Raw genomic sequence first — 26,244 nt, 5'->3', positions numbered from 1 at the left:
GAGATAAGAGGAGAACCAAGAGAGGATTTCGAGGAGGAGAGGAGATGGGTGGTTTCCTCTCCACAAGCCAGGGGTGTACAGCCACCAAACACTGATTCAAGTGACCAGTCACCCCTTACATATCATTGTACTAAGGCATCAAGATTTTCCTTTCCAATTTATTATTGTGACCCGCTTTAAGTGAAAGGCGGCATATCCAATACTATTAAACAAGCATCAACAACATAGGCAAACACACCAAAGCTCCATAACATTCTCCAGTGGTTGCGAGTATATATTAAATGGTGGAGAAAGGGGAGATCCCCGAGGGATGATTCAGCCCCAACAGCTTGAACCAGACATCCTTAATTAGGTTTAACTTTAAAACTTTGGTTCCCCATAAAAGACTGAATGCATGCTAGAATGTTCTCAGCCCCAGCGGTGTACAGTGCTTGACCAACAGCTCCACCAGGTAAAATGCTACCATCAAATCGAGGGATACTAGCAGGACTAAAACACCTCTTTCTAGATACAACATTGGGAAGGTCTCTGTGTCCAATAATGCATAGCCCTCCAAAGACCCTCTTGGGCTACCACCTCCTTTATGATGAGCTCTCCTAGAATCGGCTGATTTCAAAATTGGCCTAAAATTAGAACCGTCATGTAAACTTGCCCCTTCTTTCTTAAAATCAGAACAAATTCCTACAACTGATTCCTTCAACTTTATAGGGAGACAACCTTGTGACGGAACAGTTTACGATCTGGCTTATCCTTAAATAAGGCCACAGAGGCCTGATCTAGCCCCGAAAAGGTGCTCCTCAAAATACCTAATAACTGCCTCACTCACCTTGGTTACCTCATAAAAACTCTCCAATGCAGGCCCAAACTTTTCCCCCCTCTAACCCATCCATCTACACACTAGTTGACCCTAACTGGCACGTCCTGCCATATCCCCTCCTTTAACTTCTGAGCTTGCACCACAAAAAGATCTAATCCCTCACCTTCCACTTGATGGCAAACCTGTCTCATTACTCACAGTTCCCAGGGTTTTTTCATGGCACACCCATCTATTGCATAAAAACCTAATGTTGTGCATTGAGTGGACGAAGGCAGCTAATATCTACCTCAAGACCTGCTCCAGTTTCCTCAGTCTTACTTCTGGGCCCATAGGGCAATGGAATACCATATCCTCTACTGAATGTTGACTTTTCTCACTGGTCCAATTTCATCCAAAGCTCCACTAACCCCTCCTCCCATGACCCCTTGTGATAACTTTGTTCTACTGCTGGTGAACAATCTGCAATTCAGTTCTGAAAGCAGCTTAAAACGCAGCTGTTTGTAGCAGCCTTTTATTGACTGCTGGGTGTTACACTGTTTGACTAAAGTTCAGCTGGCTTTTTATTTGGTGAAATTTGATTGGTATTGGTATTTTGAATGCTCTACCTTGGGTTTTAAGATTGTGTAGCAGTACGATTTATTTTTGCAAATTGTTGAAGACACGTGTGTGCAGGCATGGGGTTAATATGTTTTCTGTATATTGTAATTCAAATGAATTTAATCTTTTGTAATTTGAGCTTTTTTAGGTTTTGATTACATATGTTTTTATTGTAATCCACTTGTAGGCGGAATATAAATTTTAAAATAAATATGTATTTTTGGAAACCACTTAGGTCAGTGTTTCCCAAGTCCAGTCCTGGAGTACCCCTTGCCAGTCGGGTTTTCAGGATATCCTCAATGAATATGCATGAACTGCCTCCATTATATGCAAATTTTTCATGCATGTTCATTGTGGGTATCCTGAAAGCCTGACTGGCAAGGGGTACTCCAGGAACGGACTTGGGAAACAGTCTTAGGTGTTTGGTATATAAACTTTTAAAATAAATGGGCAAACTTCTTATATGGTAAACTGACCCCTAGCAGTATGTACTTATTGGGCTAGATCTGGTTCAGTGGGCACATCATTAGCATAGATATAGAATTTTGTGCCAATCAGCCAGGGGCTTGAGGCGTTTATTAAATAAAATGGGAGATGGCTTGAATCCCTGTGGCACCCCATAGTTAGTGCCTGAGGTAATCTAAGTACATAAGTGTTGTCATATTGGGACAGACTGAAGGTCCATCAAGCCAATATCCTGTTTCCAACAGTGGTCAGTCCAGGTAACAAGTACCTGGCAAGATCCCAAAACAGTACAATACATTTTATGCTGCTTATCCTAGAAATAATCAAAAGATATAACAAAAAATGGCAACCCTCCACCACTTATAATTTGAACCATACATAACAAACTGTCAGTGGAGCAGCTCACACTTATTTATGCTTTAATGAGGAGATGTCTCATACTGTCACACAGGCACTTCTTTTTTGTGCTTCCTTAAAGCCTCAGCTTTAGTGACTCAGTTATAATCATCGACTACCCCCAACCACCGATAGTGCTGTCAGCCACCTCAAAATAAGTGTTCTAAAAATAAATTAATCCATATTTCAACTGTGCTTATATAACAAAAAATTCTTCTTTGGTTCATATCATTTTTTTGTAAATTTTTATGCACTATCGTTTGTAGCTTATATACAGAGCTTAAACCTGTGCAGAAACAATGTTTATACTTGTCAAGCAGGATCAATGTTTAGACTTATCTGGCTGAAAAACCCCCTGCTGCTTTATTATCTGTAGCTCATGCTGTGGATTCAGCCATCCTGCATTGCTTAGATCTCACTTGTCAGCATTCCATTAAACAGCCAGTGAATGCTTTGTCCCGACAGGAACCTGTTTCGCGGTGCCTCGCTTTGTCAAGGGAACTTGCATATACTTCACCAGCGACATGCAGACAAAGAAATAAGCAGTAGATTTTCTCAAGTCCATTTTAATAATGGCTTATGGACTTTTCTTTTAGGAAGCAATCCAAACCTTTTTAAACCCTGCTAAGCTAACTGCTTTCACCACATTCTCTGGCAATGAATTCCAGAGTTTAATTACATGTTGAGTGGAAAAAATATTTTCTCAGATTCGTTTTAAATGTACTACTTTGTGGCTTCATTTCATGCCCCCTAGTCCTAGTATTTTTGGAAAGAGTAAACAAGTTATTCATGTCTACCTGTTCCACTCCACTCATTATTTTATAGACATCTGTCATATCTCCCCTCAGCCGTCTTTTCTCCAAGCTAAAGATCCCTAGCTACTTTAGCCTTTCCTCATAGGGAAGTTGTCCCATCCCCTTTATCATTTTCATTGCCCTTCTCTGTACCTTTTCTAATTCCACTATATCTTTTTTTTTTTTTTTTTTTTTTTTGAGATTCATTGCCCAGAATTGCACACAGTGCTGCCGTTGGAAGAGAACTGATTGTTGTCTGTCTGACAAATAGTATTTGAACCGTATAAATATGGTGCTACTGATTACCTGTTTCTGCTAGCCTCGTAATCGTGATATGATCCACAGTGTCGAAGGCTGCTGAGAAAGCCAGCAACACTTGTATCAAGGCAGATCATTGCGCAAGGTCTTGTCCCATCTGTTCCGTATTCGGGTCTGAAGCCAGATTGACATGGGTCTAGCCAATTACTTTCAGTTAGCCAGTCATTGAGTTGAAAACAGACTCTGTTCTATACGTTTTGCCAAGAAAGGAATGTTGGAGACTGGTTGGTAGTTTTCAAGCTTGTCCTGGTCCGGTGAGCTCTTTTTCAGTAGAGGGTGCACCACAGCTCTCTTTGGTATTGTTGGCAGCTGTCCTTCCGTGAGAGAGGAGTTAACAAGTTTTGTGACCCCTTCAATGAGGCCTGTGCTTGCTTACTGTACTATCTTTGCTGGGCAGGGGTCAAGAGGGCAGATTGTCGGCTGTAGACCATTCAGGACTTTTTTTTTTCAAGAGTTTCCTCTGACCTGGTTGAATGAGTCTTAGATGGCTGTGGATGGGGGGGGGGGGGGGGGGGAGAGGGGGTGTTCTCATTAGCTGGTGAGAGTTTTGATGGGACTTTGTAGGTCCTAAGGGAGACCTTTTTAATATTGTTGGCAAAGTATGTGGAACATCATTACTGGTTACTTGTGACTGGGAAGGCTGGCTCTGTTGTGGGATTTGTAGTAGGCTGTTTACTGTTTTAAATATTTGGTTGAATTTGCTGCTTGTTCAATGTGTTGAGAGAAATATTCCTTTATGGCTGTTGAGGCCTGGTAGTACATTGCCTTGTGTTTCTTACAGTTGAGCTGTCTTTATCAAGATGAGTAGTAGTGCTGCAAGGCTACCGCTAAAGGTCACACTTGCCATTTTTTATTTGTATTAATTGAAGTTTGCATTTACCTGACCTGTACATATAGTATTTGTCCATTTCTAACTACAACAGAAGAGTCAAATTCAGGAATTTTTCTGTTACAGATGCCATTTTGAACCTAGAGCAGCTGTGGGGCAGGAGCAAAGGGGGACTACCCCTATGCCATCCACTAGATTACTAGGGAGACCCCCCTAGTTGTGGTTCTTGGGGGGAGGGGTGTTTAAGAGAGAGACCAACGTGTTGGGGAGGGGTTCAGGTTGTGCTGCCAAGGCTACAGAATTATTTTGTTCACACTGGGGCCTCTTTCACCTGCTTCAGCAGATAGCGTAATGCAACCACACAGGCATGTCTGCTAAATGCAGGATAGATACTGGCCTTGCCCCCCCCCCCCCCCCCCCCCCCGCATTTACTGCATGAGTTTTGTACTTAACTGCACGATAGGTTTTGCACCTCAGGTGTGGTAAGTATAAAAACGTATCATACTCTAGTAAACATTCTTGTCACTGGAGGTCATGCATCAGGATGTCTGCAATCTCTAGGAATTACTGCTGCTTCATCTTGATACACAGATTTCAGAACCCGGGATTCTGGGATGGACATTTCTGGCTTGTGTATGCTTCATGCTGCCACATAAGTACATACATAAGTGTCTGATTAAATATATGGGTACAAAATATACGTTTTTTGAGCCAGAACATCTCAAAGCATTTCTTGAAATGAAAAAAATTAACCATTAGACCTAGAGAGTAAGTGATGATGTCATCTGATTATCAAACATATAAATGGCAAGTGACCGACTCACCTGCAGATGCGCAGTAGAGACTTCCCTCTCTGTCCCGCCCTCGCGTCAAAACGTGATGACGTCAGAGGGCGGAACAGAGAGGGAAACGGTGTCGGACGCTGCTGCTGGAGCCTGGAAATGAACATCGCGCGCACCAACCTCCACCCTCCCCCCCCCCCCCCCATCCCCGCTGCCGCTCCCGCCCCCCTCCGTATCGGGCCCCCTGCACTGACCTGACAGTGCCTCCCACCTCCTTGTGGAAGCGCTGAAGGCAGCAGAGCGTTCACACGGAGGTGAGAGGTGCTGTCAGGTCAGTGCAGGGGCCCCAGCACGGAGGGGGGAGGGAGCGGTGGCGAGGAGGGTAGCTGGCAATCTCGCCCGTTTTAACGGGCTTAACGGCTAGTTAAAGATATAAAGGGAATATAGAGGCCAGGCCATATATTTAGTTCCTTTTTTTCCTTATGATCTCCTATTATCTAAAACCACTCCCCCTTTTTGCCGTAATTGTGGTCTAAAGAATTGTATAACTTGTTTTTCTTGTTGAGTTCAGTATATGCATCCGTAATTTTTGAATCTATAACAAATGTTTTTATCTTATGTATTCTTTTACTTTATGTATTCAAGTTATACAATGTGTTTCAATTGCATGTTAATCGTGTAAGAAATGTTAAATAATGTACATACATAAGTACTGCCATACTGGGACACACCAAAGGTCCATCTAGCCCAGTATCCTGTTTCCAACAGTGGCCAATCCAGGTCACAAGTACCTGGCAAGATTCCAAAGCAGTGCAATACATTGTCATTTCTTTCCCTTGCAGGTTTGCGCGTTTAACAGGACAGTTTCCAAAGTGGATGATTTTTTGGCTAATGAGGCAAAAGGCACCAAAGTGATTGGTGCCCACTCCCTACAGGAAATGGTCTCTAAGCTGAAGAAGCCTCGCCGTGTCATGATGCTGGTGAAGGCAGGCCAGGCTGTCGATGACTTCATCTCTAGTCTGGTGAGGGGGTGTCAGGACATGCTCTTCCAGCCTGGTAGGGAGGACGTGCCAACTTGAATTGCTATACCAGTAGCTTTGCACCTTCTTCAAGATATGGCTCGTCTTCCCTGCTTCTCCTTTGCTTCCATTTTTATCACTCTCCCTTTCCTTCTCCATTCAGTTTGTTTCCTGAGTGCTAGTGGTCTAATTTTACTTAGTTTTTATAAAACATCCTACGGTGGCAGAGTCCTGCATAGCTTTTGACAATGAACTCCTTCTCTCCATCTTTCCCCAGGTCCCGTTGCTGGAGGCTGGTGACATCATCATTGATGGAGGGAATTCGGAGTATAGGGACAGTACTGTAAGTGACTCTTATCAGTGTGCTTTGCCCAGTGGGTAGTGATTTTGCTGTGGAACTGGATTCTGCTCTTTATCCTGCGTTGAGAGGGTTTAGTGTGCTTACTGGTTTTGAAGGTTAAGAAAAGGGACTGCTATGAGGCCAGGTTGACACAAGAGGGGGTGCTGGTTTTTATGGTACCTTCCTTGGCTAGTGCATAGACATTGTCAGCAGCCACTGCAGCACGGACTGACCATTTACCACTTTTTTGTATGGTGTAATGAGTAGAGCTGGATATGAGGTTTAATCCAGCGCATATTCAGTGACAGGGTATGCAGAGGTTACATTTTGTATGGAAGCTGTTTTCTGCATGCACACTAAATGTTTTTTTGGGGTGGGGTTTTCATGCGGTAAACCAATAGGCTGGGGGAAAAATTTTTTCTACTGTGTGCTAGCCTGCCAACACATTTTGGAAATGCTTTTTTGCCTTGTCTCTGCTGTTCTCACACCTCTGTTGTGTAAAAACTTTTTTTTAAATGTTGAATATTAACCAAATAACAATTGGTCACTTTCTCCACTCTTTCTATCTACCTCCCTTCCTGACTTCCTCCAGGCCTACTCCAGTTTCCCCAGTCTCTGCTTCTTGAGCCCATATGGCCATAGAATACCACATCCTCTGAACCGGCTGGCTTGAATGATGACTTTTCTCACTGGGCCAACTTCATGCAAAGCTCCACCAACACCTCCCTTGCCCCCCCAGCCTCTGTCATGCCTCCTGGCATGAGGGAGGGACTCCCTCCCCCCATACAGATCATTAACTAGCTCTTCAATTTGGGCATCCTTCCCAAACACTGCCAAAGCTTATAACTTCTCCACACTTGTCTCGCTTCTCTCCTGCCTGCAATCTCCAGCCCTCCCCTTAAGACACTAAAAAGTAGTCCAACCAGGCCCCTGGCCTTGCCTCTCTTGTGCTATCATGGCAGGTAGCACTTGAAGTGTTAGGAGGGTCTGTTTCTAGCACAGATCAGATCTTTTCTGTATAGTTGTGCTGTTGACATTCAGATACATGCATTACTGTTTTGCAGAGACGGTGTAAAGAGCTGAAGGCCAAGGGTATTCTATTTGTAGGGAGTGGAGTCAGTGGTGGAGAGGATGGTGCCAGATATGGTCCCTCCCTCATGCCAGGAGGCGCTAAAGAAGCCTGGTAAGTACACTGGATCCTGTAAGGCCCAGGTTTTAATATGAACACTGGACTCCTGCAGATCATGTGAGTGGAGGAAGGCTGGAAGCACAGAAAGTCAGGTGCTATATGGTCCTCCGGAGATGAGAGATTTGGCCAGCTCTTCTAAAGAAGGTGCAGTGGGAACTGGAGTATAACTGTATCTGGGCTGCACTGCTTGAGGCTGGTTGGACTTTGTTAATTTGCTTATTGCAGTTCAGGTCTATTTCCTTCTGCTTGATTGACCAGGAGCTGTGGTTTGTTGGAAGTGGTAGGCCTGGGATGGAATCACCATTTTGTTTATAAAATCATCGTTCTGTATTTAGGGGAGCAGGTGAGAGGAAATCCGCCCAGCTCTGTACTCCTATTGTGGTTTTAGATCAGTGTCTCCCTGACCTGGGCTAGATGTGCAACATTGGCCTCTAGCTGGATTATGGGTGGATCTGCTCAGCTTTAGGTGTGAGGCCCATGTTAGGGGAAGGGGTGGAGGTGGGGTTAACAGTAGTGAAAGGTTTCTTCCTGAGGGCTTCTGGGGATCTGAGCATACCTTATTCTGTCTTTCTTGCTCTGTAGGCCCCACATCAAAAGCATATTCCAAAGTATTGCTGCAAAAGTGGAGAATGAACCCTGCTGTGACTGGGTAAGTACTGGTGTAGATATAATGCTCTGGATGGGTGTGTCTCACGAGTTAAAGGTGAGCACACTTCTGCGGACAGATATGTTTCTGTGCCTCTTACTTTATGGAGCTGGTCAACCGTGAATCGGGGAGATGGCTCTCTTTCTAAATCTCATTGTGTCACCTCTTGACAGGTAGGTGAAGAAGGTGCGGGGCACTTTGTGAAGATGGTTCACAATGGTATTGAATATGGAGACATGCAACTGATCTGTGAGGCGTACCACCTGATGAAGGATGTGTTGGGCATGGAGCAGGATGAAATGGCAAAGGTAAGAAGATTAGGATGTTCGATTTGTTGTGTTTGAGATGGGGGTGGAAAAGAACTGGCTGCCATGGGTGTCGCCACACCTTTTGTATGTATTTTGCATCTAGTCAGCAGGTAGTTTAGCTAGGATATTTTGATGGGTAATGCAAGTTTGATGTATTTTGATAATAAAAATAATTTGTATTGTTTAAATGATCAATGAATGTGCATGTGATACATTTGCATGCACTACCTCCATTCTATGTAAATCTATCTCATGTGAATGCACTGTTTATCTTGAAAACCTGATTGGCTAGATGTCCTGAAGACTGGGTTGAGAAATCCTGTTTCTAGAGTGATGGATGCTTTTTTTTTTTTTTTTTTTTTTTTTATTCTCCTTGGCTGGCAGCGTTGGATGATTTTACCAACTTAAGGAATACAAAAGTGTACAGAGACGATCACTCTTTTGTTGTTTCAGAATTATTAATGTCTTCTAAAGGTTGGGAGATGCTAAAAAGCAACTAAAATGGATGAATAATCTAAATCAGGGTTGTTCAACCTTGGTCTTTGAGGGGCTGCAATCCAGTTGAGTTTTCAGGAATTTCCCCAATTAAGATGCATGAGATCTATTTGCATGCACTTCCTCCATTGTATGCAAATAGATTTCATGCATATTCATTATGGCAATCCTGAAAACCCAACTGGGTGAGGGCTGCGGTTGGATACCTATGATCTAAATACTCGTGTTGTTTTAGTGGCAGTGTTTGTGTTTTTCGTGCCACGCCTCCAGAGTCCCTACCCATGGCTGGGCACTACTCACACAAATGCAATCCCCTCGACCAGTACCTTGAAAGAACCAGACAACTGGTAGCACTATTTAGACTGCAACAAAGACAAAAAGAGACCAAGGAATCGCTTCCTGGGGTTAACACAGGTTTATTTAATTATCCAGAGATTAGGATAAAAAAATAGAAAATATTCAAGTATAGTCTAGTGGGTGCTAGTGTGCCTCTTCATGAGATGGAGGAAATGCTGTAGGTGCCAGCGATCATAGTGTAGGGTCTGAAGTTAACTCTGGAGATGTTCTTCACAAGGCATTCAAGGAATGGAATAAGACTGAATTGGATTCCTTCCTGATTGAGATCACTGCTGATATCCTCAAGTTCCGAGACACAGATGGCAAACACCTGCTGCCCAAGATCCAGGACACTGCTGGACAGAAGGGGACTGGTAAATGGACTGCCATCTCTGCCCTGGAGTTTGGAGTGCCAGTCACACTCATTGGTAAGTGTTTGTGCCTTTTCAGTTCTAATACATGGCTCCTCACACCTTTAACACTGGTTATAACACTTCCCTGGTCCTCTCCATCACACCCAAGAATTTGGTACAGACCTGGAGAACTTTCACTATGGAGAAATTTACTTTTATGTAAGAATTTCTTTTCCTTGAGTCCTGCCAGACCAAACCAGTGGGTTATGTCCCCTTATTAGCAGATGGAAGTAGAGAAGCTGAAGAGAGTGCTGGCTAAATTATATCAGTAAACTAATGCCAAAATTGAACAGCAGATTTGAGTGATTTTCTTTTCCCAAATATTCATATTTCAACTATGTAAAACATAGTGGTGAACATGAGATCCAATGACATCTCTAAACCCTGTCTTCCAGGGTGGGTCGTAGACTGGTCCAGAACTAACTTTTAAAGCCAAGTCAATGAACTAGTTGTCTTTTTATGCTTTACGTTGATTTAAGATCTATAAGGTCTTCCTTGAGCCCTGATAGTTTTAACAGTAGCACAAGCTATTTTTAATACCTCACTTAAGATTACTGCAATTTGCTTTCCTGTTTATTCATGAAGTTGAGAAAGAAATTCCAATTGTTGGAAAATACTTCAGCTAGAGTGGAGGAGTGGCTTAATAGTGCAATGGACTTTGATCCCAGCATCCTGGGTTTAATTCCCACTGCAGCTCCTTTTGACCCTGGGCAAGTCACTTAACCCTCCATTGCCTCAGGTACAAAAAAACAAGATTGTGAGCCCTCTAGGGACAAAGAGAGTACCTGCTTATAATTGGATTGTAAGCCACATTGAACCTGAACTCTGTTTGCGATAAAACTCCAGACTGCTCAAAACACGGCAGCTAGACTTATCTTTGGAAAAAACGTGATTTGAAAGCGCAAAACCCTTATGTGAAAAACTACACTGGCTGCCAATCAAAGAACGCATTGCTTTCAAAATCTGCACTGTGGTCCACAAAATTATCTACGGTGAAGCCCCGGGATACATGACAAACCTGATCAACCTCCCAATCAGAAATACGTCCGAATCTACACGAAGGTATCTAAATCTCCACTATCTAAGCTGCAAAGGACTTAAATACAAATCAACCTATGCTTCCAATTTCTCCTACATAAGTACACAATTGTGGAACGCATTACCAAAAGCCTTGAAAGCCACGTTCGACCACACTTCTGGAAAAAAAACTAAAAACTAACCTGTTTGAGAAGGCATACTCGACCAAGCCATAATAAACGCCTGATCTCTGCAACACAACATACCTAACGTACGAAATGGACATAACACATCTCTTCCGTTGAACGATTCCCTAATGTGGCTGTACCACATGAACTTTATCCTACCACAACATCACTTTGTATTCACACCACAGTCTGCAAACGCCTCTCTGGTACTATGTAAGCCACATTGAGCCTGCAATTAGGTGGGAAAATGTGGGATACAAATGTCATAATAAATATAAATAGATATAAATAAATATTCAGTTTAGGAATATATAGTGATGCAATCCCTTTGTTAAATAATTAGTCTAATTTAAAACTTGCATGTCTCGTTTATAAAAGTCTTCACAGATTAAGTCCTGATATAATAGCTCAACTCTTAGCATTGTCTGGAAATGGATTTGATTCGAGTAGAGAGAGGTTACTATTGAGTTTTCCTTCTAGGAAAGATGTTAAATCACAAATCGGCATGAGAGCGTTCTTTTATGTTTCAAAGTGTTCAGAAATTGTAATAGTATTCTGATTCAACTTCAGCAAATTACATCTTATATTCTATTTAGAAAGGGTCTTTTATCTGTTTTTAAAGCAAAGATTGTAATAGATTTTAATTACTTTATATTCATATTTTGCTTATCAGATAGTGATATTAGACAATTTTTTTTTGTAAATCTCTTATGAGAAGCTCTTGATAATTGTAATCTGCCTTGTAGCTCTTGGGTTAAGAGCGGGATATAAATCTGTCAAAACAATACTGCTCTGCTATCTAGTCCCCAAACTAGCAACAGATTGGGGGAGGGGTAGAATTAGGCTTTCCTGCCAAAAAAGGGGAATATTTTAGTGTCCTGTGTGGAGTTTCCTATAGTGAGATGCCTTCTGCTGACCGCCAAGAATTAAAAAGCTGCTGTTCGCAATGTCTTTTCTCATCTCGCTTCTCTTCATGCACAGGAGAAGCTGTGTTTGCACGCTGTTTATCATCTCTGAAACGTGAGCGAATTGAGGCCAGCAAGCACCTAAAAGGGCCGAAGCTGACTCCATTCAGTGGTGACAAGAAAGTTTTCCTGGAGGACATCCGCATGGTGGGTATCTGGGCCTCTGGTAAAGAATAACTGCTTAAATCTTATTTTGAGAATAGAGAGTAAAGGATTTTTTTTATTTTTGATTTGTCAAAAGAATTGCAGAAGGGATTCTCCTGTTGCCTAGACTGCTTCAGCTAGGAGGCCTCATTCTGTCTCAAATGTCTTTGTTAAATGTATACCAATCCTGTGGGTTATTAGTGTGTTGAATTAGGTTAGTAAATGGAGTACAGTTTAAGGCTCTCACCTTTTTGGTGTGCAGTTGTGCCTTATTTACTGATTTCTTTAAATTATAAGAATTTACTTTTATCCTTCTCTATAGGATTAGATCACCACTTTTAAGGACTTCTGGGTTAATAATTTGTTTTGCATTTCTTGATTTGGGATAGCATTTTGTGTTCTGGGGTGTTCAAAAACTCATTTGCTTTTCCTGTCAGTTACTGTACAAGTATTATTGCTTGTTGCTTGATTTTGGTTGCCACTTCCCCTGTGGCCTGCCTGGGGATGGTCTGTGCTGTGTTGGAATCTGGTTCTGACTGAGGTTCTGCCACCTTACCTCTTTCCTCTCCTACAGGCTCTCTATGCCTCCAAGATTATCTCGTATGCACAAGGCTTCATTCTGTTTCGCCAGGCAGCAGAGGAGTTTGGCTGGACGCTGAACTATGGGGGAATTGCAATGATGTGGAGAGGTGGCTGCATTATACGCAGGTGGGTTGAGAGTTGAGGGCAAGATTGCTCTTTACATTGCTATAAATCAATATGTAAACCTGAATGCTGTCTCTGATCTTCATATTCTCTGAAGCTCTGGTTTCCCAGAGCTGCATGTTTCTCTCACTTGCTGGCACGCTGGAGGCCAGGGCAGTTTGAGAGACAAAGCAAAGAGATTAGTTTGTGAGTGAATACACAGATTTGCCACCTGCTCTTCTGAAGTTTCTGGATAACTAACTGATTAGTAGAAGCATTGGTCTACCCAAGCTGGAGCATCTGAGGCATAAAGGCAGCTTGTATAACTTTCTGCTCTCCAGCTAAGCTGGAGAATTTGTAGAATACTTTTTCTTTTTGTCTGGGATCTTCTTCAGACATGTCCTGGAATGTTACCAGTGTCTTTGATAGCCAGGAGGGCTCGGTATACTGCTTTCCAACATGCAACTTTCTGTTAAGGTCTGCAGGTAAGGTCCGAAAAAACAGCAAGGCAGACGATCCGCAAACTCCAAGATGGAAAACAACAAAGCAGATCAGTGGAAATCAAAAACAAACTTTATTAATAAAATATCATCTAAAAAAACATGCCCGACACAGGCTGCGTTTCGCCCAGCAGGGCTGCATCAAGGGCTACAAAACAATGACATTCATGTTCTACTTAATTTATGAAGTGCAAGTGTAATGATACAACAAATACAGTAAATGAAATAGATGATAAATTAGATAAAAAAATGAAGATTAAATAAAAACCAAACCCAAGAACTCAGCTGATAGCACAATATTTTATGTTATTACCATGGTGTTATTGTGCTATCAGCCGAATTCTTAGGTTTGTTTTTTATTTAATCTTCATTTTTTATCTAATTTTTAATTTAATTTATCATCTATTTCATTTACTATATTTGTTGTATCATTACACTTGCACTTATTCATGTTCTACTTAATTTATTGTCATTGTTTTATTTGCTTTGTAACCCCTGATGCAGCCCTGCTGGGCGAAACACGGCCTGTGTCGGGCATATTTTTTTAGATATTTTATTAAAGTTTGTGTTTTTATTAATAAGGTCTGCCGGTGATGCTTTCTGAAACTCTACTTTCATACCCTTTTCCCTCCCCACCCCACCATGTATAATGCTTATACTAGAGAGCTGCATGGGAATGGGGTTAGCAGGAATCCCCTCCAGGTCCACGAGACTCCTATGGGGAATCCTGCAGGGGTGGACATAAGCCCTGCAGGGTTCCCGCAAAAGTGTAGTGCCAGGCCAGCTTACTTATCCTTTCCTTGTGTTTCTAAGCTAGTTTAGCAATTATGATAGCATTGAAATCCCTATAAGCACTGAGAGGGGAAGTTATCAACATGAGCTTCTGTTAAGATGGGTTATTTTTATTTTAGTACAGGGGGGCGGGTGGGGATGGGTGAAATTTCTGTCCCCATGTAACTCTCTCCCTTACACTTTTTTTTCCCAGTGTATTCCTAGGCAAAATTAAAGAAGCATTTGATAGGAACCCAAAACTTCAGAATCTGTTACTAGATGAGTTCTTCAAGAAAGAGACTGAGCGATGCCAGGTGAGAGAGAAGAGGAAGGGGGGAGGTCATAGTGCGGACAAAAGTTCTGCCTTAGAAATATACAAATTAATGTAGCTCCCATTATTAGACTAGAATATGCCACTAACTAATCTATATATAACCTTTTGCTGAATGTGTATTACTGTAATCTTTACAGGAGCATAGGTTAGTTTACTAATGAATATGTGCATATTATTATTATTTATTGCATTTGTATCCCACATTTTCCCACCTATTTGCAGGCTCAGTGTGGCTTACAGAGTTTTGTTATAGTCATTACATGATGTCAGATATAATTGGTAGTGTACAGAGTTTTGTTATGGCATATGGTTTATGGCCTCCGTGATAGACTCCTTCACCCCCTTGACTATCAGATTACCCACAAGTCGAAGATAGAAATGACTTACAATGTTTTCCTTGCCTAAAAGACTCTGGGTCACCTAACAGCATACTCTGTTCTTCATAGTTACAGTGAGGTAATAAATATTCAGCAAAAGGTTTTATATGGGTGCCAAAGGAATATGGAGACAACCAGCTTAACCCACATACTTGTGCAAAATGTTTCCAGGAATAAAAAATATTTTGAAAATTCTGCAACTCCTAGTTAAATAACTTGATATAATTACCATCTTTTCATAATTAATCTGTAATGCAGAAAAAATGTTCAAAGAGGTAGGATTATTTATTTATTTAATTTGGTGCAAAATCCCCCGGGCATATTATAATTCACTAGAACACTCAGTTCCTTCCAGGCTGTTCACATTCCTCTTCCAGGATTCCCTGGCTAAATACATTGCTCATATGACCAGTGCCTATTCAGTTACCTTGGGCCACTATTGGCCAATTTGAGGCGCATACAATGTACAATACATTTTGTGTATAATTTCCCTCTGCTCTTACCCACCCCCTCCAGCCCCCTGTAGAATATGGGCAGCTTCCCAAATCAAAAGGGAGCAAAAGCTGGGGGGGGGTGTCATAATTATCAGCTAGTTGCCTTCTTTTTATTGTAATACTGCAGTCTTCCTGCATAACAATAAATACATGCCAGTTCTGCATGGCATCTGATCTCTCTTGCATATTTTCTAAAGTATGAGAGCCAGTCAAAGGTATTTAGTGCGCTATGTAAACCTTGTGGATGCCACCCCTCCTACCCCCCCCCCCCCCCAAAAAAAAGAACAAAACAAAATTACATAACACATTGATCTTGTATTCCGCAAAACCTCCACAGTTCAGTGCAGATACAAAAAAAGACTAAGAACCAACACAATTTGGGAATTTACAAATGGAGTACAAAAAATTAAGTCAACCTACATATTTTTAAAAAAGAAAAGATTTTAGCTGTTTTCTGAAAGCCAAAAAATCCTTTGATCTAATTACAGTAGGAAGCGAATTCCAGATTGAAGCGATATACAATAAACATGAAGTCAACTGTCTCTTAAGTTTAATTGAGACCACTGAAGGGAATCTCAAAACTGCCTAACCACGATCTAATTGTCTCTCTAAAAAGGAAAAAAAAATCTCTTCCAAGTATAATGGAAGATCCCTATACAATGCTCAAAAAACAACACATAGTTTAAATCAAGACCTTGCAACTACTGGTAACCAAACAAGTTTTGCAAGGTAAGGAGAATAATCATAGGAGCCGTGTTTATTTGCTTCCACCTCCTTTGAGTGCAGCACTGGGTCTCTCAAAACTGTGGGGCCCTGTGGTTCTTAATTTACAAGGAAATTGCAGTTTGAACTTTTTGGCCTGTCCCCACCCCCCAGAGGAGCTCTGAGCTGCTAGCAGCACTAACGTCTTGAAGCTACTGGCATTGTTAGCAGCAGTAACCACAGGTACCATTGTGTTACCTCAAGAGTTGAACTGCCAGAATTTGGCACTGCTTGCAGCTCTTGGGCTTTGTGGGCTAGTAAAGTAAAATCCCTGACGACCAGAAAGTCAATTCCAACTCCTTTATGTCAGATGGCGGCTTTTTTAACCAGAGCCAGCATAATCACTGATGAGCTTTTTGTAAAACACATGTCAAGAGCTCCCTTTTTTTAATTTTTAGCACCCGAAGGCCGTGTCACCAGAGTGCAAGAATTTTATGGCAGTTTTACAGATCCTTGTACTGCTGTCTGGAGTAAAAGGGTGTCTTAAGGGCCTTTTTACTAAGCCGCGTAAGCGTCTAAGCGTGCCAAAATGGAGTTATCGCTTGACTACCGCGTGGCTCTTGTGGTAATTTCATTTTTGGCGCGCGTAGGTCATTACCTTCTGGTTACCGTGTTGAGTCTTTACCGCTAGGTCAATAGCTGGTGGTAACGTCTCTGACCCAAAATGGACACACGGCAATTTTCATTTTGCTGCATGTCCATTTTCAGTAAAAAAAATTTTAAAAAGACCTTTTTTTTTTTTTTTTTTTTACAGGCGTGCTAAAAAAATGGATTGGCGTGCATCTAAAACACGCTTACACTACTGCAAGCCATTTTTCAGTGCACCTTTGTAAAAGGACCCCTTAGTGCTGTAGTACTTATTAATGTTTTTATGTTTCAACAGTTTTATTGAAAGCAACAATAAACATCCAACGAGCTCATATTGTCATGAACTGAAACACAAACTCTTGATAAATACAAAACAAGCTCATCATCGAAAGTTTAACTTTTGTTTTCTCCCCCCCCCCCCCCCCCACAAGTTCAGAAATTGACCGTTTTTATTAAATTATCACAACGACGTGTCCCCGCCCTCATCCATTGCGAACTGATGCTATAAACCTCCATGTTCCTCCCCATAGCCCTCATAACCTTCCCCTTCTACCTGTGTATGGGGCCATAGCCCCTCCCCATGGTTTATGTTGACCAAGCCAATTATCATGCTAGGCCTACAGCTTTCTTCCTTATGGCCGCCAGTCTCCCAGCTTATTCCATTGTACTAATGCTTTTATTTCATGTAGGAGTCATGGCGGCGTGTGGTCAGTACAGGTGTGCAGAGGGGTATTCCCATGCCCTGCTTTACTACAGCGCTCTCCTTCTATGATGGCTACAGACATGAAATGCTACCTGCCAACCTGATCCAGGTAAGACTTCTGCAAGTCCTTTGCGCTTAGAAAGCAGGTAACAGCTCTATCGGGGGGGGGGGAACCCTGTAGCCAGAGTTGGTGTGACTTTCTGATAGTGAAGTTTTGGGGTTTTTTTTATTTGGTTGAGTTTAGGCACTGCACTTCCTAGGTGTGGGGGCTGGGAAGCAGAGAGTAATAATTTTAGAGGCCATGTCAGTACTTAGCAAGACCATTCCTTGAAAATCAGTACAGTACAGACAGACTACTTTAGAATATTTTTGGTGAGAGGAACCTGTTTCCTATTTACTTTGGGGAAAACTTAGCAGAAAAATATTGTTTAATTTCCCCTCTTCTAGACCTCTTTCTGACTCCGTCACACGGGGGACTAAAGGTACTTATTTCATATATCGGGTTCTGTATAGTTTCTCTAATCTCCATTGTCACCCAATCATAAGGGGGTGGCATTAGGAGCTGTAATTGAAAACTAATTCCCATAACTACTGCTTTCTGTCCAACACTGAGTGTCACTTGTATGTGATCTACCTTGTAGGCTAAATGTTAGGTAAAGAGAAGATAGAATCAATAAAATAGAGACAGAGATAGGTTTAAATAGATAGGTACATTTTATTCCTTACCCAAAGACAAGTCTTTAAGTTGATAAAATACAGACATCAGATTCTGGGTTTATCTGCACAGCGCCCTGCCGTCTGAGAGAAGCGTTGGGGAGGACTCCAAAGCTAAGGCAAAATCTCCCCTCTTTTATACACAAACCTCTCCATAGAAGTAAATGATGAGAAACCTTGCTCCTAATCTTTCTCACTTTCTGAGATCATACTTTCCCACGCGTCTTATCAGCATGTTTTGGGAACAAGTTGTTTTGTTTTTTCTCATCGTGCGGTTTGAGATAACAGTTTCACATCTCCCTGTTGCAATACTTTTCACACCATCTTAAGAACTCTGTATGACCTCTGTATCATTTTATACAAAATTAATAAGCTCCATTTTATTCATCTGATCCATCATTCTTTCATTACAGGTGCTGTATTTGATTTAAAAATTGTACCAATTTGTGGCAGGACTCATTGTTCAGACCTGCTTTGCGCAGATTCTCAAATATTAAATCATTTACTTGTTGTTTGGCCTAGTCAGTACTTTTTCAGTTGTTGTAGGCTGCATAGCTTTGGCCATCACTATTCCAGTGGTAGCCTTAAAGCCAGGCCATATATTAACATTCCCCTCTTCACCCTATCCCATAGGGTGACACCAGGGTTAACGTACCTTGGTACCATCCGTTCCAGAAGGTATTCTATGAGGCCATCAAATTATCTGAGTCTTAAGATCAACTGGTACAATTTGTTTAGTTTTCGGTTGAGACTTACTCAAACCTGTAGCGAGAAATGTTTTTATGAATGGGACTAATCCATGAGCTCATTTACAAAATCCCATGAAATATAGGTATGCGGGTAATAGCAATTTCAGGTGGATCATACTAATAGGCTGTTTAAGGTTGTAGGTATTCAGAATCCTTAAACAGGTCGGGATGCCTGGACCTTACTAGTACTCATCATTGGCATCTAATCATGAGCACTAATAAGTGGATAGCAAGTATGAGGTTGCCTCATACAGCAAAAATGGTCAATCCTAGGAAAATTTATATTAACCAAGGTCATGCATGGATCTTGACATATGCATAATGACCTGGAAGTATGGGAAGCATTGTATATATCCGTTACCCCTCTTGGAGCTTAGTCAAACCTACAGAAAGACATGCAGCTCAAGTAAGCCTACACCAAAGTTAAACAATTGCATAACAGGTTGATACTAACAGGGTTTACACCTACATTATGATATCAGAGCCAGTATTAGGGTTTGATGTTACCCTTGTATCTGAGCAATATCGACTTCAATTTAAATTACATAAACAGAAATAACGGGGAAACTCTTGGAAAAACATTTAGAACAATAAAGGAAATAAAACCTTTTCACTATCTAGACAGGATTACTGCTAAATTGAAAATAAAACATAATATGAATCTATAATGTCCATAAACAGCAACAGTAATTCTCAAATTAAGTATCAGTTCTAAATTCTCTTTCATCGATCATGGTTGAGGCGGTGGAAGCGCTGAAGAATCTGGACGGAGATCTGGAAGATCTAACAGGGCTGGGTTTTCAGGCTGGCTTGCTGAAGGAAGTTGCTGGTCTTGAGATGGTTAGGCTGGTAACATCTGGTTCTATGGCTGAGTAAACACATATATCTTTCACATGGACCCAAGACTTGTGGTCCAGTAGTTTGCAAGGTGTAACGATTATTGCCACAACCTTGGGGGATCTAACATCATTTGGGCCAGGATAGATCTTGAAGATGTACTTGTGGTGTACAAACTGGGATCTTTCCATGTCTTTATTCTAGGCATGCACCATCATAATTAGTCCATCAAGAGCCAGAGGCTGGCAAAGGAATAAGCAAAATAACTGTATGCCTGAATGATATATTGCTATATCTTAGTGGGCATAATCAGTGTGAATTGAATAGACATGAAAGACAATGTCAACATGGAGAAAACAGTGCTAATTAAGTGCAAAAGCAAAAGGGAAACTAGAAGGGTTCAATAATGAAAAGCCAATTTACATAAATAGCAATAGTATATATGAAATTATATCTCCTGATTGGTAGGGATCAGAGCTTCAACTGCAACCCTCTTAATACTAGGAATTGGGATTTGCATAATATATCCCCACTTCTGGCTTGCATAATGTGCAAGACAGATTGGTAATTATTACAAAGACATGATCAAATAACAATGGTAAAGTATATGGAACAAAAGAGAAGATTACAAAAAAAAACAATTAAAAATTTAGAGATGATGGTAAATGTTCAATTATTGATGTATGGAGGGCAATGCGTTGCAATCTATTGCCAATAGATATGGAATCTTCACCTACGATGACTACCATTCACCAAGGGTTGAGCCCTCAGCTGCAGGAGGCCAGCAGGACTTACGAGCTAGATGATTCAGAAAGAAGGGTAGCTTAGGAAACAGTCATGGTCAAAGCAGAAGACTAATGTGCAGAGATTTAAAACTCATAACTAGTCCAGGTGATGGAAGTATCTTCTGAAATCACGGTCGCTGTCTGTTGTAATAGAGAGCTCATACGTAAAGTGCCATGTAAGTTCTGGAAAAGATGAGCCTGCAAAAATATTTAATACAGCAGAATATTTAAGAGCATAACCAAGCAGGTCTAAATTAATGACATCATTTGGACAAAAGAAAATTCTCATTGGAGAAGTTGGTGCTCCTTTTTCTGGCCAGAGGTCAGTTGCAGTAGAAGTACTAAACTGGAATAGAGGCGGTAGATCAGGAATTGGATTTGCAGTCTTCACTCATCCTACAGGACTTAATAAATAGAGATGAGATACGAGTAATGCCTAGTAGTTAAATCTTAGTACAGGATCATTAGAAAGAAAAGTCAAAGAATGCATTGCTAGTTCCTTGGGGCACCAATAGGTGGAGCGTAGTTTCAATATATAAAATCATAAGTTACAAATAGAAAACAATTTTTTTTTTCCCATGTAGATTAGATGTTGCTCGCATAGGAAGTAAGCAGAGTCTGAGGAAACATTGTGGTCAGAGTCTGCTCCAGGAAAATGCAGCCTTTAACATGATATTTTAAAAGATAGAGAAAAGCCAATATCAGAAAAGAAAGATGTAAAAACCATATATTTCTATGAGGCCTCCTCACGTGACCTTTACAAGGTTTAAATAGGTCAAATGAGAAGGACAATAACCTATAGTCCTCTGTAATAGTTCACAGCCAATTTGGAAAATAAAAATTATATTAAATTTTAAACTGATCCTTTCTATGCTTTCACAATTTGGGCCCTAAATTATGACAGCATATCAAGATTCACATTCAGAGGGATAGCTAAAAATTAGCTTATATATTCCCAGGAACCAGTTTACAATTTAGAGTATATTTTAAATACAGAGGATAAGCCGCTTTATAAGCAGAAGACATGAAGTAGGAGCATTTCTTTAAACATTTTAGTAACATTCAAAAATCAAAAATATAATAACAATTTTTATTAATGCAATAAATGCATAAATTGACCAGCATGATATGTTCATATAGACCAGTATGATAAATGGAACGGCTTGTAAGCCTACATTGTAAATTGAATTCTAAACAAAGAGTAGGAAGGATAACACAGAATCACAGAAAAACCCATCTAGTCATTAAAAATCTGAAACATGTAATGAATTAAAGATGACCTGTAGAGAAAATAAGAACTACAAGGGTTAATTTCTGTCATTCGGTCTTAAGGAAATCACGAAATAACGGTGCTTTCCTGTGTCTAATTTGGGTTTACTGCTCAATGCAAGCAGTGGATATTATGGTGACTGAAAATAGGACTATACATCAGACGAAAACTGTAAGTTTAAGTTTTCGTATTAAAACTTCATGCTGGTGTGATTAGTCTTCATAGAATTAATACTTCAGGAGAGGAAAAGAGGAGAAGGTCATTACTTTATCTGTTTTCCATAGGTACGGGTCTCAATAAAAAGGAAATTGGCAATTGTAGCTAGTGTTATCTGAACATAACTCTAAAAAAATAGCAACCTGAATTTCTTTAGTTCGGGTTTACCAGTTAGTTATATTATGCAAGGGTTAATCTCTAAACCCTATTGAGAACCAGAAATGCTGGAACTCTATACCATAATATATCTTAAAACTATAAATCTTTAAGAGGCAGGGAAGGAAGTTTGAAAGTAGTAGATAAGACGTGAAAAGAAAAATTAAAACAGTTAATTCATTCTTACGGAACACATCCCCAATAGAGAACCAGGACGTGAACATCAGCACTAGTTATTTCAACCAACATCACAAAGAAACAGTGTTTTAGATGGCATATAATATAGAACCTTTCATAGGAAATATCTGAAACAATTATGCAATTTTCAAAGAACACATACACGGACACACACCTATAAAATTAAAACTAAAAAGTGCTTGCATTTCTAGTGAAAGCAATTTACCAGAAGTCAAAAACAATCAGGTATTTAACATCACGTCACAAATCAAACAAACATTGTTTAAATGAAATAATATACAATCCTGGGAAAAAAACACTCCTTTGAGATTTAGTACCACTGCAGTTGATAGGCAATCTCTCAAAGTAACCTTAAAGCACTAATTTAAAACTAAAGAAATGATCCCTTAATAAATAGCTGGTGTAATTTATGTCATTTATCACAGGACACACAGCAACATATAAACATAAAATTGAAACAGTAACCTAATCCTGATAAGTAGAAAACTTAAAGTTCAGAAGAGGAAGCAAGATATGTCTAGATGTAGTTCGAAACCAATCATTGAAATTGTGCACGGTTAAGGAATTGTTTAGGGTATAAAAAAACAAAAAATATATGAAAATAAATATTCCAGTAGCCAATCACAAGTCACAGCACACAAACAGAAAAGGAAAACCACACTCATACACATACAAAGTTATTGTCCCACATACAGAGGCGTCCCTGTGTACTGAGGACAAAATCTTAATCCTAAATTTGGTAAAATAAAACATTTGAATTAGAGCTAATCCAACAGGCCATGAAAGTATACAACGGCAAACTTAATAGTAACACATACAATAAATGAAAATATACTCACGATTCATGCAATGTACTCTCCAGCGCAGAAAATCAATTGAGAAAGACAACAGTTGGTGGGATCACTATGCCCTTCCGAACTCTCGGTGGCATAGGGAGGTCAACCGCAAAATAGAAAGGTTTGTTTCGGACGGAAAGTCCTTACCAGAGATCTGAATAGATGTCAGATCACCAGTATCTGGTGTTGGGTACCGAGAGGAAGATATGATATAATGGGTTGCGAACAACATCACCCAATATGTATAATACCGGAACCTAGTAAACAAGTGGTCTACAAATAAGCTCCAGACCTGTAATTTGCTATAGAAAAAATGAATTAGGGTAGTACCATATATATTGATTAGATCTAGAACCTGGTACAAGGTTAGTGGTTCAAAAGGCAGCTTCAGAGATAGCAGGGAGATCTAGAAATGATAATGTGCTAACAGTTTACAAAAACATGCAATGATTATCCTAATAGTAAAACATGCAGAGACATAACACAATCATACTCACGCATCTATTATTGTGCTCCAACAAAGGGATCCAAAATAAAAAATTACTAATTGGCGGAAAGCTCAACGCTTTGACCGCAAGTGACATTAGGAGAAAGCAAGACAAAAGCTGTAAACAGAAATATGCCTAGAGAGACAGTACAAAAGTAAATAAATACGTAGTGTCAGCTATTATATATTTATACTACTCTATCCCAAATTAATAAAAACTACTCCCCAGAGTGTGCTTCTAAAAACAAGAGTAATCCCAAACTATCTTGTCTGCTAACAACTGTCCCGGCTATCAGCCATGAGTATGAACCCATGATAGAGCCCCCAAGAAGGGACATTGCAAACACTCCCAAAAAGAACTCAAAAGACCAGCGAACAAGGTCTCGCAAGTAGAAGAGCAGCGGTCCAATGGATTTCCGCAGATTAGGAATCTTCTCTTTTACCACTAACCCCTCTAATGGACCTACAGTGGTTTGGAATGTTTCTCGTTTACAACAAAACACTGAAAAATTTATGGTAAGGAATTTTCTCTGTTGCCACTAACCCAACTAAAACATTGAAAGACTATGAATTTTCTCTGTTACAACTAGCCGTCCAAGAATATTGAATGCCCTAGTCAACCTGTATACAATCGCAACGAAAGTCGTTAGACGTCTCTTTATTAACCCCGCGGTCATCCATACAAGTAACTCATAGCTGGGCAATAATGCCGAAACCGCAGGCCACTCCGAAAATGGAATGGAAGTCTGCTTCTGTTAATTGAGATACCGTCATCCATTGAAGGATTCCCTTCGATGGGTGTAAGTCCCAGACATCGGTATCAGAGTTAATTGCATGACACTAGTAGAAGAAATTAATAATAAAAAAATTTAAGAAATAAAGGGAAAAAGGAAATAAGAAATATGGCATGTTCCTAGAAAGAATCTCTGAAACCTAATCCAGAAGTAGCAAGTAAAAAAAATTGTGTTTTAAAGGGAGAAAAACATGTAAGATCTTCGGGTAAGGCACCTTAACTTTACAGTGTATACTAAGGTTGTCACACAGCAAACTATGAAAGGAAAGCTTGAGGGTGGTAGAGCAGAACAGGAAGGAAGCTAGGGCAAGCAGTACAAAAGCAATCATGCAAGACAAACTTAACCTTGTAGAACAGTTTTAGCTAGTCTGAAAATCTAGAGATAGGGAATCATAAATCTCATTGGCGTTAAGGGAAGGACCCTTGCATAAGTCCATCGTCGAGAATATGTTGGGAAAAAAGTTCTACTAGTTTCAAGAGATGAAACCGGATATGAAAGATACGAAAAAGATAAGAGAGGGAGTTAGTTAGAGGTTAAAAAGAATACCTTACCTCTCCCCTATCCCTCTGTAGATCTCTACTCTCAAACTTGTATGGCCAGTGTAGATTGGGTTCCCTGCTCAATCCTTCAGCCTTATGTACTCTGCTTCCCTCAAATTTCAGGCCCCTAATCTGCCTTTTGCACCCCAAGACATCCACGAGTCCTTTACCAAGGTACATGGGCTCTTTTTTTTTTTTTATACTGCCCACCCTTTATTCAGGTAAAACTGTTTTGGTAGTTTTTGACTATCTGGATCTATGGATTGGCTTTGACTGCAGTTGCTATTTTGCTGCATGTCTAATGGTTGGGCAGTCCTGCATACTTGCCCTACCTATGTGTCTGTCTATATAATCATGAAGCATAAAGTTAAGCTTGTTTAACAGTGAACTTTTTGATTTGTTTGAATCCTAGGCCCAGCGTGATTACTTTGGAGCCCACACCTATGAACTACTTTCTAAGCCAGGCCAGTTTGTCCACACCAACTGGACAGGGCATGGGGGTAGTGTGTCGTCGTCATCTTACAATGTCTAATGTCAAAAGGTTTCTGCTGTCTAAGACCCATTTACTCAAAGCTTCACCGGTCTGCCTGCTGGAGGGCTCTCTCTGCTAGCCTGCCTCCTATCTTGGTACATTCCTGAATACTCATGACTGTGACCTGAACTGGGGAAGCAATAAATGACTGGAAATAGTTGCTATATGTGCTGTTTTTTTACTGTAGGGGTTGAACCAGGTGCCAGATCCCTGTGCTGCTTGTTCTACAGAACAGATGTCTACTGTACTGATCTGAAAAAGAAAAGTGCATCATGCCTTTTGGGAGGTTCTGGTTTATATTCTAACCTGTGTACCAAATGTGCTCCTGGGAGCTTAGTGTCTTTGTAACTTGCTATTAATAAATAAAACACATGTGTAACCCCTTTTAATTGGCCCAGTAACAACAGAAGGTATTTTATTGAGATCTTATCCAAGAAGTATACAGCAGAAGGAACAGCTGGACATAAGCAACTTACATTAAAACTGTACAACTATGGTAAAATGATTCAGTATAACACAGTGGAGTAGTGAGGTACACTTGGAAATAGGGCAGTTTAAAGCAATAGCAATACTGTGTGTCAATACCCTGTATGTTGGAACAGCACAGTAGAACATTCCCAGAACAGAAGTATGATCAAAATGTCAGCACAATTTTTTTTCTGTATTCTTAGTCAATAACACTTGAAAAATTCTAAATTCCCCCCAAGAACATATTACAACTAAGGTTGCATGCAAGCTACTCCATACCAACTTCTCAGGAAGTAAGGAGATGTGCCCACACTTTCCTGAAGGATACCAAGCTCCTCCTCTTAATTTCAGCCACTCCATCATACCTTCTGCTGAGTATAATTGGGTGGTGG

At 40.5% G+C, this 26,244-nt stretch overlaps 1 protein-coding gene across 2 annotated transcripts in view; it reads left to right on the top strand.

Annotated features, from left to right (window-relative positions):
* The window catches only part of LOC115482563 (6-phosphogluconate dehydrogenase, decarboxylating), a 419,310-nt gene extending 393,541 nt beyond the window's left edge, over window positions 1–25,769 (top strand). Inside the window, exons 3-13 of one of the 2 annotated variants that reach the window (XM_030222453.1) lie at window positions 5,841–6,020; window positions 6,295–6,360; window positions 7,422–7,540; window positions 8,129–8,195; window positions 8,366–8,500; window positions 9,570–9,759; window positions 11,931–12,061; window positions 12,633–12,766; window positions 14,228–14,327; window positions 17,258–17,380; window positions 25,265–25,769. In XM_030222453.1, the coding sequence (XP_030078313.1) occupies window positions 5,841–6,020; window positions 6,295–6,360; window positions 7,422–7,540; window positions 8,129–8,195; window positions 8,366–8,500; window positions 9,570–9,759; window positions 11,931–12,061; window positions 12,633–12,766; window positions 14,228–14,327; window positions 17,258–17,380; window positions 25,265–25,384 (1,365 nt within the window). In that variant the 3' untranslated portion in view covers window positions 25,385–25,769. The remainder of the gene's footprint in view (window positions 1–5,840; window positions 6,021–6,294; window positions 6,361–7,421; window positions 7,541–8,128; window positions 8,196–8,365; window positions 8,501–9,569; window positions 9,760–11,930; window positions 12,062–12,632; window positions 12,767–14,227; window positions 14,328–17,257; window positions 17,381–25,264) is intronic. The other variant, XM_030222454.1, reaches the window with a different exon arrangement.
* Window positions 25,770–26,244: the final 475 nt, after the last annotated feature.

The sequence above is a fragment of the Microcaecilia unicolor genome, chromosome 13, assembly GCF_901765095.1.
Source record: "Microcaecilia unicolor chromosome 13, aMicUni1.1, whole genome shotgun sequence".
In the NCBI taxonomy this organism is placed as follows: Eukaryota; Metazoa; Chordata; class Amphibia; order Gymnophiona; family Siphonopidae; genus Microcaecilia; species Microcaecilia unicolor.
Note: the sequence above shows the minus strand (reverse complement) of the source record. Positions and strands in the feature narration are given on the sequence as shown.